The sequence below is a fragment of the Geotrypetes seraphini genome, chromosome 14, assembly GCF_902459505.1.
Source record: "Geotrypetes seraphini chromosome 14, aGeoSer1.1, whole genome shotgun sequence".
Taxonomy (NCBI): Eukaryota; Metazoa; Chordata; class Amphibia; order Gymnophiona; family Dermophiidae; genus Geotrypetes; species Geotrypetes seraphini.
In genome coordinates, this window is record NC_047097.1 from 58,238,389 (window position 1) to 58,255,060 (window position 16,672).

At 43.5% G+C, this 16,672-nt stretch overlaps 1 protein-coding gene across 4 annotated transcripts in view; it reads right to left on the minus strand.

Moving 5' to 3' along the window:
• The window catches only part of SLC43A3 (solute carrier family 43 member 3), a 115,480-nt gene that overhangs the window by 75,706 nt on the left and 23,102 nt on the right, over positions 1-16,672 (minus strand). For 3 of the 4 annotated variants that reach the window (XM_033920305.1, XM_033920304.1, XM_033920306.1), the window contains exon 2: positions 11,162-11,388. In XM_033920305.1, the coding sequence (XP_033776196.1) occupies positions 11,162-11,348 (187 nt within the window). In that variant the 5' untranslated portion in view covers positions 11,349-11,388. Of the gene's footprint in view, positions 1-4,212; positions 4,370-11,161; positions 11,389-16,672 lie in introns of those variants that run through there. The other variant, XM_033920307.1, reaches the window with a different exon arrangement.

The window sequence follows — 16,672 nt, forward strand, 5'->3', positions numbered from 1 at the left end:
GAAACTGCGAGTGCAGGAACTGTGAATGGGGAGGGGGAAGTGTATACTGTAATCACAAATTAGAAAATAAAATTACTTTTTCTACCTTTTGTTGTCTGGTGATTTTATTATTCAAATCATGTTGGTCCCAGGCTCTGGTTTCTATTTGTCTTTTGTTAACTCGCTTGCCAGGGTCTCCTGCCCATTTGACATTTTCTTCTTTCTCTATGTTCACCATCCATCTTTGTACCTTGCCTTCCACTGCCATATCCCACATTCCTATTTCTTTCCCACTGTCTACCATCTCTCTCTTGCCCTACCTTGTTCACTGCGTCAAACCTCTCTATTCCCCTCCAAGCAGCATCTCTCCCTTCCTGCCCTCCATTATAATGTGCAACATTTCTCCCCATGCACCATCTCTCCCTGCCCTCCACCCTATGTTCTCCATGCGTCTCCCTCACCTTCACCACATGTAGGATTTATCCTTCTTAGTTGCATCTCTCCCTTCCTCTTCTCCACCCCATGTCCAACAATTTTTCCTCCCTTCCCCCATATGCAGCAACTTTATATCCTTCCTATTCCCGAACAGCAGCTTTCTATCCCTCCCTCCCATCCCCCTGAGCAGCAGCTTTCCATCCCTTCTATCCTCCTGTAAAAAAACCTCCCTCCTGACTCCCCCCGCCATCAGATCTGACATACTTCAGGCCTTCTAAAGCAGCATCAGTGGTTGCCGGCTAACAGAAGCAGTACTGTGAACAGGTTGCCTGAGGCCTGCCCTGCCAGGGCTTCCCTTTGCCCTGTCATCAGTAATGTCATCAATGATGCGGCAGAAAGGAAGGCTCCAGCGAGGCAGGCCGAATCAGCCTGTTAAGAGCGCTGCTTCTTTCAACCAGTCAACGCTGCTGCTTTAGGAGGCCTGGAGGTTTGTCAGGTCTCACCGGGGGGGGGGGGGGGGAGGGGGGATAGGGTTGGTCACTAAATCGGTGAGCCCAATATTTTGGGAGAATGTATCGATTCACCAAAGTGAATCGATTCGAACTGGCAAATCGGGCAGCACTACTGAGGACCAAGTTGAGAACTGCTGTTAGCATTGTATAAAAAAGTTTTAGCATAATAACATAACATAGTAATGATAGCAAATAAAGACCTGAACAGTCCATCCAGTCCACCCTGTAATTGCATGCATTACAATTTAATAATTAAAATGTCTTTTTTCTTTGTTATGTCTGGGCCATAGACTTAGAAGTCCAGCCTATATTGTCCTTAGGTTCCAACTACTGGAGTTGCTGTTGAAGCTCACTCCAGCCTATCCAAACCATGTCCTTTGCGGGATTCAGACCGTGAAAGTTTGCCCATTCATATTCTAATTAGAGATCCTCTGTGTTCATGCCAAGCTTTTTGGAATTCTGTCATCATTTTCCTCTCCACCACCTCCCTCGGGAGAGCATTTCAGGCATCCCCACCTTCTCCATGAAAAATAATTTTCTTCTTTTAAAGCTTATTTGTGGTTTAGACAGCTTTCAGATGGCAGTTTTGTAAGAAGAATTTATAAAGGACCCTGTATAGGTGCCAACAGATTGAAACACTACTTCTGTTACATATACACAGGAGTCCGAACATTAGGTGATCAATCTATGCTCATGAACCACTTGCAGAAGGGTGTCAATCACATCTTTCAGCTCCTACTCCTTCACTAGTGGAGTGGAGCTCCCTCTTCAGTTTGTACCAAAGCAATCGAGCTCCACTGTAATATAAGAAAAGAGAAGGAATGGCACAGGGAACTTCCCCAGAAATTCTGTTACATATACACAGGAGTCCATACATTAGGTAACATACCAAATCAATGCTAGATGTCTAGGGAGGGACAGATAAGCCTGCCTGAAAGACGACCAAAAAGTGGAGTCCTCTCGAGCTGCCATGTCTACTCTGTAGAATTTTGTAAAGATATGGGGAGTAGACCAAATATCTGCTCTAAAAAATCTCGGGTAGAATGAGCTTTGAGAGAAATAGGTGGCTGTTTGCCATGGTCAATATACATCGACGAAATTGTCATGCAAATTGTGTGCATGTAGGTCTAATATTTATATCTTTTTTCTCTTTTCCAGTATCTTCCGTAACGCCTACTAGAATTTCTTTTGATCTACTATCTCCTAATTGGCAAGGAGGTGTGACTCTTTGAAGAGATGGTTCTCAAAGACATGGTGTCTAGGTGCCTTTGTTTGTCACTAGGGCTAAGCAAAAGGTGGGCCCCATTCAGTCTACCCGCATACATTTCCCAAGGATCAGATAGTGTGATATAATTTCCCAGGAGCCTTTGCTGATACTCTGGTCACAGCCAGCATATTAATGCTGACAGCTTGTTCAAAACTGCAGGATAAAAAGCAGGTAAACAAACTTCTTGGCTGACATGAAAAACTGTGTCTATTAACAAAAACAAGATTATCCAGGTAAGAACCTAATCTTTAATTGTTCTGGTGCTTCTCCCCATTTAATTATAAATTCCCCTGGCCTCAACCAATACCCACCCAATCCCGATGCAGGGTTTCATACATAGATTTTCTAAGACGTGTATTTCTTTCTGTAACTCTCTTCAAGTAGCTAGCAGGTCCCTTATTCTATTTTAGCTACCAAAGAACTATAATTTTGAAGACAAGTCAATGGCCAGTTAAGCAAGAATAAAATTTGAAAGGCCTTAAAATTTAAAACATCTAAACAGAAAGAAGATTATAAATTTGGAAGTTGGGCAGTGCAATAGCTGTTGGGCTCCATGCATTAGAGATACTTTCTTATGCCTTCCAGGTTACCTTTTCGGTGTCCAGATCTCTAGACAAAAGATGGAGCTGGTCAGAATTAAAGTGGTCACCTCCATATCCACACTCCAAGTCAGAGGCAGACTGTGGCCAAAATAGTGACCCAGGCTTGAGGATCCTGTTTCTGGCCTCTTCCCTCCCCTAGGCTTCTCACATAACCTTAACCACACCCTCAATATAACAGAGGAAGCAGGTTTAAATCACCAAAAACAAAACAAAACCTACCTAGAACAACCCAAAACCAAAAGAGGAACTGGCTACAAAATAAGGAATGCAGATCACCGTGAAGGTGCTTCAGTGCTAAAACACCCCTACAAAGAACTCAAAGTTTCTAACTAGGGGCTAAAAATAAAATAATTATAGGCAACTTTCAAACAGTCCTGCTATGGAGAAAAAAACAAAACATGAAGCATTAAAAAAAAAAAAAACTCCACTAAATTAACCATACATTCCATATTCTACTACTTCTACTTACCAAAGTTTTCTATAGATGGAGGAGAAGATTCAATTCATCTGTAAAATTAAATCTACTAGCACAGCCTTGCATGCCATTAAAAGTTCTAAAGAACAGGGAGGCGGTGGACTTCCTGATTTCAATGTTTAGCATCAATTGTTCATATCAAAACAATATATATCAGGTTTCAAGAACGTCTCAGAGAAAATGCCAGTGTTACAATAAAGGGAATTGTCCAATTGGAGATATTATGAAAGAGGGTGAGCTTCTCCCTTCTGAATTAACGACCATCTCAATCACACAAATGGCTACAATTAAAACACTAGTTGCTAAAAAGTAAACAACCCTTAGCAAATCTGGTCGAACACCCCCCCCCCCTCTCCTTTAACCGTAATTTTCAGCCTCTCAGCTATGCAATCAAGACAACTAAGCCTCCTGGTTTATTTATGGTTCTCTTCAAACCTATCCAACCAGGACAAAGATTTGGGAGAATGATTTAAATTATTACCAAGTAGTCCAGGAATGGTTTGGGATAATCTCTTTCAAAATAAGGAGATGAAGGACATCTTTAAAATACATCTTCAATAATTCTCTAGGTGTTAGGTAATGATCTATTGGGAAATTTAATATACGCAAATTACATGCCCTAGCTGAATTCTCAATTGTTTCCATCTGCATATAAATCACCAAATTATCTTTAGTAACTGCTCCAACCGCAGCCTGGACTGATTTTAACTGAGAGTCAGTCTTAACCAGTTTCTGTTCCACAGCATTAACTCTAGTGCCCTGTTCAGCAAGTTTCTGAGAGGCTTGTTCAGTAAATTGGGAAAACTTTAATAAATTATCATATGGAACCTTCTCCACCCTAAAAATTGCATTGCCAATATCTTTCAGTGAAAATTCAAGTGATATGGCAGAAGAACTTGGCATTGCCAATGAAGAGTGAGTTATTAACTCTATAGGCTTCACCTTAATCAGAGACGATAACAGTACTATGTGTTTGGTTCCATCATCAAATAAATCAGGCGTTGTCTCTTGGGAGGATCGCAGCTCCATTGGAATAATTCCTGAAATTCTTGAATCTGAGCCAGTTGAGGAGGTGGTGTTTGACCACCCGATAAGGAGACTGAAGAGAGAGATAAAACATTTAGTGCTCTAGAGTTTATGCTGGTTCCTTTAACTTGTCAATGTTGATCTTGCCAACTTTACACTTCCCCATGAGAACTAGAACGATAAAGCAGAATACTATGCTCCTCACTCCTCAGATAGCTCCAAAGGGGCATGTTCTACCCCTTTGGTCCAGCCTCTTCAAGCATGTGCCAGTGGCTACATGGTGCGGTAAGAAGAAGGTCCTTATACAGAGCAGCAAGGGTCTTCGGTGCAGGCCAAGGCAATCCCTGACTCCCAAGATCATTTGTGATTACTAACCTTTATTATCTTTCAAAAGGGGTAAAAGGTACAAAGGAAGAGGGAGGTAATGATAACTCTCCTGATAATTTAGATGTCCCTAATTTCTTGGATCAATAGTTATACTAGTTATCTTCTGTAACTATTTACCCAAAATAATTCAAACTTCCTCAGCAGTATTATCCAAAGCAGCTCAAAACTTCATCAGCTCCTTTAATTTTCATATAGCGTAGATAGCGTAGCTGGTTTTAAGAAAGGTTTGGACAAGTTTCTGGAGGAAAAGTCCTTAGTCTGTTATTGAGAAAGACATGGGGGAAGCCACTGCTTGCCCTGGATCGGTAGCATAGAATATTGCTACTCCTTGGGTTTTGGCCAGGTACTAGTGAGAACGAACCACTGGTCTGAACCAGTAAGGCTATTCTTATGTTCTTAAATATTCTGTTTTTCACTATTTACATAGCTTATGCTATTTTACAAGTTTAAAGATTTTAAATCAATACTTCCGAAAAATGAATCCGAGTTGGATGAGGGGTGTCCCACTGACACATGTTTCACTTCAATGCTGTTTCAAGGCTTGCCCCTTTTTCACCACAACGCCACCATCTCCTAGCATTCCCTCTTATGATCAAAGTCAGTGCTAGTGGATATTTCTGTGGTCGAAAATGAGGTATAAAGTTAGGTATCTAAGTAGGTGATTTTCAAAAAATATATATATTTTTGGATGCCTAGCGGTTCAGCTTCAAAAATGGACATTTCTGTGCTTCCAACTTTGGACGTTTAGCAGGAAACATCCAAATCAAACTTAGACATCCTTTTCACAAATGACCCTCTATGTCTTTTAACAGGTTTATCCCAAGCAGTGTGACTGATATGGGATTTTCTTTCTTCAAATCACGGCCCTCTTTTACTAAGCAGCGGTAGAGGTTTCTACGTGCTCCGACACGCATAGGAATTCTATGAGCGCTGGAGCGTTTAGCATTCCTGGCCGCAATAGAAACCTCTACTGTGGCTTAATAAAGGGGGGGGGGAGATTTTTTTTCCCCCCCATTTTTTTGGGGGGGAGGGAATTAATGATTTGCTGTCATTTGTTTTTTGTCAATTTGCATATTTGAAAAAAAACCTTTAATTTAATTTTTAAAAAAGCAGCATGGGACTCATGAAATTCTATTAAGCAAAACTCTTCTTTTCGAACGTAATGTGGGGCTGTAGTGCCAAAATAGAAACCTTTTGTCCTATTTCCAGGCCTTCTGGAATAAAGTTCTAAATTTAATTATGCAGAATTTTAAGCTCTAAGAACCAGTAGCGTATCTACACTATATGGGTCCTTTTCTCTGTATAGCAATACAAGCTTTTTGATCTTCTAATATATAAAGTACTTCAATTCATACTGGCACGCTGGAAATATATTAGTAAGCGTGATTCAACTTGCGATGGCATACAGAAGCTAAATTACACTTCCCCCCTCCAAATTCGCGGTTTTAGGACTCGCGATTTTGATTATTCATGATTTCCTAAAACCGGAATCACCCCACCTCCCTCCCGCCTCCTGGACCTACCCGGACCTTACCTGGTAGTCTAGCAGTCTTTTGGGGCAGGAACAATCTTCCTATGCTCCTGCCCTGTGCCTATCACTCATCCAAAAACACACTTATTTGAAGCCCACTTTTGTTTATAAAACACTAGGGCAAACGGCTGAAAATGCACCTTGAACTAAACAAACTCAGCGGTACTTAGATAGCAACTCCTATGGGAAGCAATGCCAGTGCCGGGCAGATTTCTATGGCCTTTGCCCAAGTGGCATAGCAAGGATAAGTGGCACAGGAGGTGGTAGCACCCCCTTTCCTTCCCCCATACCTCTTTTCATTTAGTATCCCGAACTTGCTGCCCACGTCGGGTCGGCTCTCTCTCTGATGTCATTTCCTAGGTGCGGGATCCAGAAGTCATATCAAAGAGAGACGATACCGATGAGGGCAGCAAGTTTGTAATACTGCTCATGCCGTGAAAATTACAGAGGTACGAGGGGAGGGAAGGGGCACAGGCAGTGGGGGTCGGGAAGGAGTGGGGGGGAGAGAGGAGAATGGGTGTCAGTGCTCCCACCAAGACGGCGCCCAGAGTGGGACCATTGCTCTGCCCTGATCATGGCTGGACAGATTTTGATGGGCTTCATTAGTTAGGGAATAAGGCCAGTGTTGGACAGACTTCTACTGTCTGTGTCCCTGGAAAAGAGGAGACTTAGAGGGGATATGATAGAAACTTATAAGATCATGAAGGGTATAGTGAAGGTAGAGAGAGACAGATTCTTCAGACTGGCGGGGGCAACAAGAACTAGAGGACACTCAAAAAAATTGAAGGGAGATAGGTTTAGAACAAATGCTAGGAAGTTCTTCTTCATCCAGAGGGTGGTGGACACCTGGAATGCGCTTCCAGAGGGGGTGGTTGAGCAGAGTACGGTTTTGGGTTTCAAAAAGGGATTGGACGAATTCCTGAGGGGTAAGGGAATCCAGGGTTCTATTAGAGGGTTACTATACAAGACAAAATGCTCTTGAGTAATAGATCACTACAGGTCATTGACCTGGGGGGCCGCCGCGGGAGCGGACTGCTGGGCATGATGGACCTATGGTCTGACTCGGCAGAGGCCATGCTTATGTGCTTATGTGTCCTGATAATGGCAAGGACAAATCAAGGTCAAGTATGCATATGTAGTATCACATCATAAGCTATTAGTTTATCTTTATCTGTCATCATCTAATAATTCAGGATTGATATGCTATCGGTAGTCGCTTCTTAGGCAGTCACCGACACTGGTGCCGATTAAAGAATTCTCCCCGCTCTGTCTATAACTCCACCCATATGCAAGGCCCACAATGAAAGTACAGTAGACTCTCTATTAACCGGAACGTACGCAGGTGAGGCTGGACTCATTTAGCACTAGGGGCTGCCGCGTGAGCGGACTGCTGGGCGCGATGGACCACTGGTCTGACCCAGCAGCGGCAATTCTTATGTTCTAACTCAAGCAACCAGCAAAAATAAATCAAAGAAATACTGTAATACTTTAAATAAAAATAAAGTCAATTTCTGGCGGAAATTGAAGTGTAAACTGGGCACGCCACACCTAAGTATGCCCACGCTTTGCCTACCACATGTCCAGTAGTGTGTCTGGAACAGTTTATGTTATGGCATAGTAAGGGGTATAGTATTAGTTAGGCCTATTTTTAATAGTAACTCTCAAGCAACCACAAACTACATTTATCCGGCATCTATCAATCTCCATGAGTGCCGGTTAACTGAGAGTCTACTGTATGTGCTAAGCAAAGTAGTTTTACTTTATGTTCGTTGGTACTTTAAAAGACATCATTTACATGCAAACAGTGCTATTTATGTACATAAATGACTAATACCCTGACATTTATCCGCACTGTTAATGCCTAAAACTAGGCACCACCTTACAGAATTACTCCCACACTGCTTACATTTTCTAAGTATGAAGCAGTTGCTTCTGTTGAACTCACCAGGATGACTATTTCGTTAAGATGTAGCACCCAGCGGATATGTACATAATTGACTGATAAACAGAACCTCGGGACATATCCAAGTTATTAGACTAGCTCATCTGGTGTTTCCATTTTCTTCTCTTTCTTTCTTTCTTTCTTGTTTTGAGCTGCTAATATGTATTTTAAACATAGAAACATGATGGCAGATAAAGGCCAAATAGCTCATCCACAGCATCCGCTATCTCCTCCTCTCCCTATTGGCTCTTTACACCTGCATTGTGATGTCATAGAGCTTTATGGTTATAGAAACATGATGGCAGATAAAGGCCAAATGGCCCATCCACAGCATTCACCGTCTCCTCCTCTCCCTATGGCTAAGGCTCTTTACACCTGTATTGTGATGTCATAGAGCTTTATGGTTATAGAAACATGATGGCAGATAAAGGCCAAATGGCCCATCCACAGCATCCACTATCTTCTCTTCTCCCTATTGGCTAAGGCTCTTTACACCTGCATTGTGATGTCATAGAGCTTTATGATTATAGAAACATGATGGCAGATAAAGGCCATAAACCCCATCCACAGCATCCACTATCTCCTCTCCCTAAGAGATCCTGCGTGCCTGACCCATGCTTTCTTGAATTCAGACACAGTCTTTTTTGTCTTCACCATCTCTACCATACATAGCTATTTTCTTTTTCATTATGCCTTCAAATAAAATTGCCAGTTAAAAGAAGTCTGAAAGCTTTCTTTTTTAATTTTTGCCTTGTTCAAGAGAACATCCAAACAAATACAATTTGAAATCAAGAAAGGGTGACATGAAGGAAATTCATTACAAGCACATAACTAACCTTACGAGGGAACAAGAGATAATCCTAAACTATAGACTCATCAAGAAACTGAGAAGCCATGGGGTGGGTCCCAGGTGGTGACCTGGATTAGAAACTGGCCCTCCAAGATGAGAGGATGGCTATGATCAGAACTGCTTGGAAGAGAGAGCAGAGATTAGGGGACTTCCTCGGGGATTAATCCCAAGACCGGTCCTCTTTGTGAGCGATATTGCTGAAGGGGTTTGAAGGAAAGGTTTGCCTTTTTGCAGACAACACACAGATCTACAGTAAAAGAATAGACAGCAAGTGATATGATGTCACAGAAAGCATATGCCAGAAAGTGCATGTGGTGATTTCAAACGGAACCAAAGATACAGTGGTGCCTCACACAACGAACTTAATTCGTTCCAGGAGCAAGTTTGTTATGCGAAAAGTTCGTTGTGTGAAACGCGTTTTCCCATAAGAATACATGTAAAACAAAATAATTCGTTCTGCAGCCCTGTTTTCCCATAAGAATACATGTAAAACAAAATAATTCGTTCTGCAGCCCTACATTTCCCTCCCTCCACCTCACCTTATATGCAGAGTTTGCCAGCTTTCTTTTTCACCCAGCCGCACGCTTTCAAAAAGCTGTGCACGCGCAGCTGCTGGAGTTGATCAATGTTCTCCTCTCCTGCAACTTCCGGTTTCCGGTTGCGTCAGAGGAGAAGATTGAACAACAGAGCATGCGCGCATGTGCTGCTCTTTGAAAGTGTGTGGCTGGCCGAAAAAGAAAGCCGGAAAACTCGGCATCTAAGGTAAGGTGGAGGGAGATGATGGAACACTGCATTCAGACAGGAGGGTGCTGCTGTTCCCGGCTCACATTAGGAAGCGGCGAGAGTAGTTCCGCCCCCCCCCCCCAGGCCCCTCGGGCGACTTCGTTGTGTGAAACGAAGTTCGTTATAGGGAGCAAGACAAAAAGTTTGTTATGCTCAGCGTTCGCTGTGCGAGGCGTCCGTTATGCGAGGCACCACTGTATAACCAACAGACTGGGGACGTGGATGTCCTGAAAGATGGTTTTTATTCGCTCTTCACAATAAAAACACAAATAAAAGTCTGAATTAGTAATACACATATAATTGTCCTGACGGACCCTACACGGACCATGTTTCGGCAAAACCGCCTTCCTCAAGGGTCCGGATGATGTAGGGTACAAAGATAAAAATATGAGCAAAACAATGCACGTGTCTTTGAGCATAAAACCTGAAAATGGCTTGAAACAAGCAGAGTGGCGCGTAAAATCGCAGTGAGAAACCAAAAGGAACTTGCCAAGTGCACTTTCCCTCCCCCGCTATGCGCACTGTGAAACTGGCACGCGCGCTTTTACCAGCCCTGAAGAAGGGAGTTTAGAGTCATTTTCAAACATTTTGGGTGGATAAAAACGTGTTTCTCTGCGCAAAACCTTTCAATGCTGAATTCAAGTACTGCAAATATAAATGTAACCCAGACTACTCTGGCCACACACACTCGTATTCGGCATCCCGCAATCTGGAATTAGGATTTCTTCTTACACCGCAGAAGTCTCTCGCTCCGACACGGCGATTCCCTCTCACACCCTCCCACGCTGGTATTTTGATTCCCTCCCACACCACAGCGGTCTCTTACTCCGATATGGCGATTCCCTCTCACACAGTGACAACATCACGGTGTCAGGTCAAAAGCGCGCCACGACAAAGGCGCGCCCAGACAATTGAGCGCAGCGCGGAGGCGCGCGCCGCTCTAAATTACTGTTTTTAGGGCTCCGACGGGGGTGTGGGGGGGTGGGTGGACATCGCACCGCGTTGTGGGGGCATTGTGGGGGGTCTGGGGGGTTGTAACCCCCCACATTTTACTGAAAACTTAACTTTTTCCCTGTTTTTAGGGAAAAAGTTCAGTTTACAGTAAAATGTGGAGGGTTACAACCCCCCAAACCCCCCATAACGCCGGCGCGATGTCTATTAAGTAAACTGGGGGGTTCCCCAACAAAACTCCCCGTCGGAGCCCCTAAAAACTGTATTTTTGTGCGGCGCACGCCTCCGCGCTGCGCTCAATTGTCGGTGCGCGCTTTTGTCTTTCGCGCCGTTGTCTATGAACCCAACATCACAGCCTCTCGCACCACAGCAGTCTCTCATTCTCATATGGTGATGCCTTCCCACATTGTGGGAGTCTTACCTAGGTCCACAGAGGAGTTTCTGGTGCTGTTTTCCTTCTGGATACACAGGCTGTCGAAGTACTTCTCATTCTTCAGGACAAAGACCAGCGAGGCCCAGCCAAATATCACCCCGGCAAAGCCCATGCATTCTAGTAGGCCTGTGAGGAATGTAGCCAGCCGCTGTGTCAGCCCTGGGCCACCCGCCATTGTCAACCGCAGACTTCAGTCCTTGCACACTTCCAAAATCCTGGGAAAACATAGGTAAATGTTTTAAATGAGGCTCTTGGGTTGCCTGTACATGCAAGTAAAAGGAACGTGCCTGGCAGACTCATCCATCTCTTGCCCAGTAAGTTCATTCCAATATCACTATATAACCATTAAATATTTCCAATATCAAGGAATCATTGAAATTTCTGATCTTGTTTAAGATGCCTCTCTACGCGGCATCCACTATGCAGGCAAACTGGGAAAATCCCTTCTCTTCAAAATCACAGGTCTCTGGAACGACCTCACCATCCCGTTGCGGAACCTGGGCTCCCTTCAATTATTCCGCAAACAACTGAAAACCTGGCTTTTCATCAAATTGTAACTCTATCCTACCCCCCCCCTTTTTCTCCTCCCTTATACACATAAGTTCATGTAAACCTTTTTCTTCTTCTCTACCTACTATTTAAGTTCTTGTAAACCGTGTCGAGCTCCATACTCATGGAGATGATGCGGTATATAAACTTAAGGTTTAGATTAGATTAGATTAGATAATACAGATCTAAAACAGCTCATTGTTTGATTAGCTTTCAAAGGTAACCCTTCTTCTTCAGATCAGAAACAAGCAAATGTTGACAAATACCAGTACATAAAATCGAAGAACAAAAGGAAAGACTGCAGTGATGATGTACAGGATGCCAAGATTTTATTAAACAATCACAAAACACATGAAACACTCCTTCCTCAGGGGTCCTAATGTAAGCAAAAGTTGAGAATAATGTGAGAAAATATGTATAAAAATGTTTTTTATGAAAAAATTATTACATGTGTGTCTAAGTGACAATGAAACATAAAGCATTCCACTGATAGTCTCGCAGGAGGAGGGAGGGACAGGCAAGGTCAAAGACTATGAGGGCTGGGTGGGTGAGAGACAGAGCGAAACAGATAGGTGATAAGAAGGTAACAAAGCAGTAAAATGTCATGGTTTGTATTGTGATAGAAAACCAAGGTCTTTGTTGAGTCCTGTCTGGTGGGTGTCAAAATATTTTATCATTTTGATTTCTTGTTTACAAATTTTGTTGTCTTTTAAAGCATAAACAAAGTGCCATATGAGAGAGAAACCACACAATCTCATGTGCAAAATACCATGAAGAACACCGCATGTGTTGCTCTTAAAAGCAAAATACTCTTTGCACGCACTCCCATCTTCAAGTGCCTCATACCCTGGTCTCCTTAACATGGAAAGAGATTTTTTTTTTAACATTTGGAATGGGTGGGAAGATATCATTATCTAAAATAGGGTAAGGTTTTTGTGCTAACATATGTATTTATGTTCTATTGAATGATTAATGGATGGGTGGGGGAAAAAGGAGATAACGGACATCCATGTCTAACTCCAATTTCCAAGCAAACCACTCTGAAAAAATATTATCGATATATAATCTAGCTGAAGGGGAGCTATACAAGGTTTGAATCATTCATATAAATCCAGAACCTAAACCAAACCAGTCCATAGCCTAATGCATGAAGGACTATTCCACTCGATCAAAGGCCTTCTCTGCATCTAAGGATATAGAAAAGGCCGGATCCTCCATTCCTTTTGTCAAATTTAGCATATGAAAGGCCAATCTAGTATTATTTGAAGAATGTCTATGAACAACGAACCCTGTTTGGTGGATACCAATAATATAAGGGAGAGCCTTGGCCAAACGTAAAGCTAATAATTTAGCTAATAATTTACCATCTATATTAATCAAGGGTAGGGGATGCTGAACCCAAGGTGAGAGGAGTTAGGAGTTGAAAGCACTCTCAAAGAAGTGGGTTTTTAACTGGGCCTTGGAACACTGCCAGAGATGGAGCCCACCGTAGGGATTCGGGCAGTTTGTTCCAAGCATACGGTGCAGCAAGACAGAAGGGACAGAGTCAGGAGCTGGCAGTTGAAGAGAAGGGCACAGATAGGAGGGGCTTACCAGCTGAGCTGAGCTCACGGGTGGGGGGGCAGGGGAATCATAGGGTGAGAAATAAAGAGAGATAGTGAGGGGCAGCTGAGTGAGTGCATTTGTAGGTCAGTACGAGAAGTTTGAATTGTAGTCTGAAATAGATGGGAAGCCAATGAAGTGACTTTAGGAGAGGGGTAACATGAGCATAGCGGCTCTCCCGAAATATGAGTCGTGCAGCCGAATTCTGGACAGATTGGAGGGGAGCGAGATGGCTAAGCGGAAGGCCAGAGAGTTCCGAGTTGCAGTAGTCTAAACGCGAGGTGATGAGGGCATGGATAAGTGTTTTGGTAGTGTGCTCAGAGAGGAAGGGTCAGTTTTTGGTAATATTATAGAGGAAGAAGAAGCAGGTTTTAGCGATATGTAAAATTATAATATATACTTAAAATAGAAGGTTGAATCTTAGAATTTTGAACTTTCCAAAGGCTGTAGGAGCAACTTCTTTGGATTTCTTTAAAAAAAAACATATTTGCTGGACATTTTGAAATTTACAGCCGATACAATTCCTTCCCCTCCCCCTCCCCCACTGAATAAGGTATGCTATTGCCTAAAAGGTTTGTTAGGAGTTACTCCAGAAAATCAAGTGCAAAACCTGAAGAATGACTTATCTGCAATCTTGGAGGATAATCACTTTCAGAGGCCTCTAATACAGCTGCTTTATTGGACTCATTTGTCTTTGAGCACAATTTGAATGCAGTATTAAGACTATATTTTAGAAACTCACAACTGTTTTGTGGCCAGAACCTGTGCATATATCCTGTTAGAAGATCTATACAAGAAAGAAGGAAATTTTGCTTACGAGAGAAGATAAAAATTGCTGGGGACCTCGCTCCTGCTAGAATATTGCTGTAAACCATCTTTCACTGCTTGTGTAAAGGTGACATATTAAGATTAAACAACCACAAACCATAGCACCTCCATGTAAATTTGCAGTGCATTATTTAAGTATAAAATACATCTTTTTTGCATCGGAGCACCCTTCTTAAAAAAATATAAGCAGTAGAGGGGGATCATCATAGTTGGGTTGAGCTGCATTAAAGAGAAATTGCAGCAGAGAACTGGAAAGTCGGGGCAGACAGACAGATTAAAGTGATTGGCTAATTGCTGATCACATGCTTATATTTGATTGGTGGATTTGTATGAAGGTTTGTATATCAACCTGGATGTGGAATTGATCCAGGTCAGGCTTTTGCTATTTCCTAGGTGATCTCCTTATCTAATAGTGCTCTAAGGATGGATATTATATTATCATTTGAAAATTAATAAAGATTTATAAAAATAAAAAAATATATTGGTTTTCCTCTTATTTTTCTATGAAATGGTTTGGTGGCCAAGTTAATCCACTCTTCTAGGTAATATGCAGAAATAAAACAAAAAATATAAATTACTCCAATTAAAAAAAGGTATTTTTTCCCCCTTTTGTTTTGTTTTATTTCTACATATTACCTTTCTTTTCTGTGCAATTCTACTGATGATACAACTCTACGGGCTCCTTTTACAAAGGTGCGTTAGGGCCTTAACGCGCGGAACAGCACGCGCTAAATTGCCACGCGTGCTGGCCGCTACCGCCTCCTTTTAAGCAGGCGGCGTTTTTTTTCAGCTAGCACGCGCTATAGCGTGCGCTAATCCGGTGCGTGCGCTAAAAATGCTAGCGCAACCTTTGTAAAAGGAGCCCTATATTACTTATAATAGGTTATATGTTTGCGAAGTATTTTTCAAATGTATAACGTTTAATAAAGAAAGAACATAGGCACAAATGTGTGTTCATAAAACACTCACTTATTGCATGATTAATATAGAGGATTATTAAAACTGTACTCCCATCTTGTTTGAATGTAAGCTAGAGAGTTGTGCGGGGACAGAAATCCCACCCATCCCCGCCAGGATCCTCTCCGTCCCCACCCGTCCCCGTCAGGATCCTCTCTGTCCCCACCCATCCCCATCAGGATCCTCTCCGTCCCCACCCGTCCCCGTCAGGATCCTCTCTGTCCCCACCTGGCCCCATCAGGATCCTCTCCGTCCCCACCCATCCCCATCAGGATCCTCTCCGTCCCCACCCATCCCCGTCAGGATCCTCTCTGTCCCCACCTGGCCCCATCAGGATCCTCTCCGTCCCCACCCATCCCCATCAGGAACCTCTCCGTCCCCACCCATCCCCGTCAGGATCCTCTCTGTCCCCACCAGGATCCTCTCCGTCCCCACCCATCCCCGTCAGGATCCTCTCTGTCCCCACCTGGCCCCATCAGGATCCTCTCCGTCCCCACCCATCCCCGCAAGGAATTACCTCCATCCCCGCCCATCCCCATAAAAAGCAGCAATTTCTTCTGACAGGATCATCAATTCCACAGTTTCTTTTGTGTTTGTGCTGCTGTTTTCCTTGTGGAATCTCTTTGGTGGAACCCTTTTTTTGTTTTCTGTTCAGGTAATTAACTTATAAACCCCCTCTTTCACTAAGGCTGACGTGTCCATTATATTATATGAACGAACCCTGCTTCCAAAGCCTTCCATCCCCATGGGAGTCCCGTTGGCTAGAGGGGGGTCCCCGTGGGAGTCCAGTGGGTCAGAGGGGGGTCCCCGTGGGTTAGGGGGGATTCCCGCGGGACTCCCGCGATCCCCATTCCCGTGCAGACCTCTAATGTAAACCGAGCTCAGTCAATAGTTTACTCGGAGCAGTATTGGATCCCCCTCCCCCCCCCCCCCCGGATGAATGAAACAGTAAAATAGTCAACGTTGTTGTGATTGGCTAATTGCTGATCACATGCTTATATGTGATTGGTGGATTTGTATGAAGGTTTGTATATCAACCTGGATGCCATTTTCTAATCAGTTCCAGCAGTGGCCTAGCAAGGGTGAACGGCACCCTACTCCTCCCCCTCCCCCCTCAATACCTTTTTAATTTCAGCACAAGCAGCCACTTACTTGCTGCCCGCGTCAACTTCGGCGCTCTTTCTGACATCATTTCCTAGCCATAGGTCCCAGGAAGTGACGTCAGAGAGATTGCTGATGCGAGCAAGTTGGTGGCTGCTCGCGCTAAAATTACAAAAGAAAGGGGGAAGAGAAGGGGTGTGCGCACAGCAGGGGGAGGAGTGGAAAGGGAGGGAAAAGAAGAGGGTGCCGGAACCCAGTGCTAATCCCCCCTCCCCCCGCCTTCTTTACTACACCACTGAGTTCCAGCTTGAATTGTCAGGGAAAGGATGGGCAAAATGTTTTCACAAGTGCGTAATGGATGTTGTTCAACTGATATTTTTAAACAGAAGAATTCTGTAGGCACTACAGTGCCCCCCCCCCCACAAAAAAAAAAATCAGTGCTGACTATAACAAATAGCATGA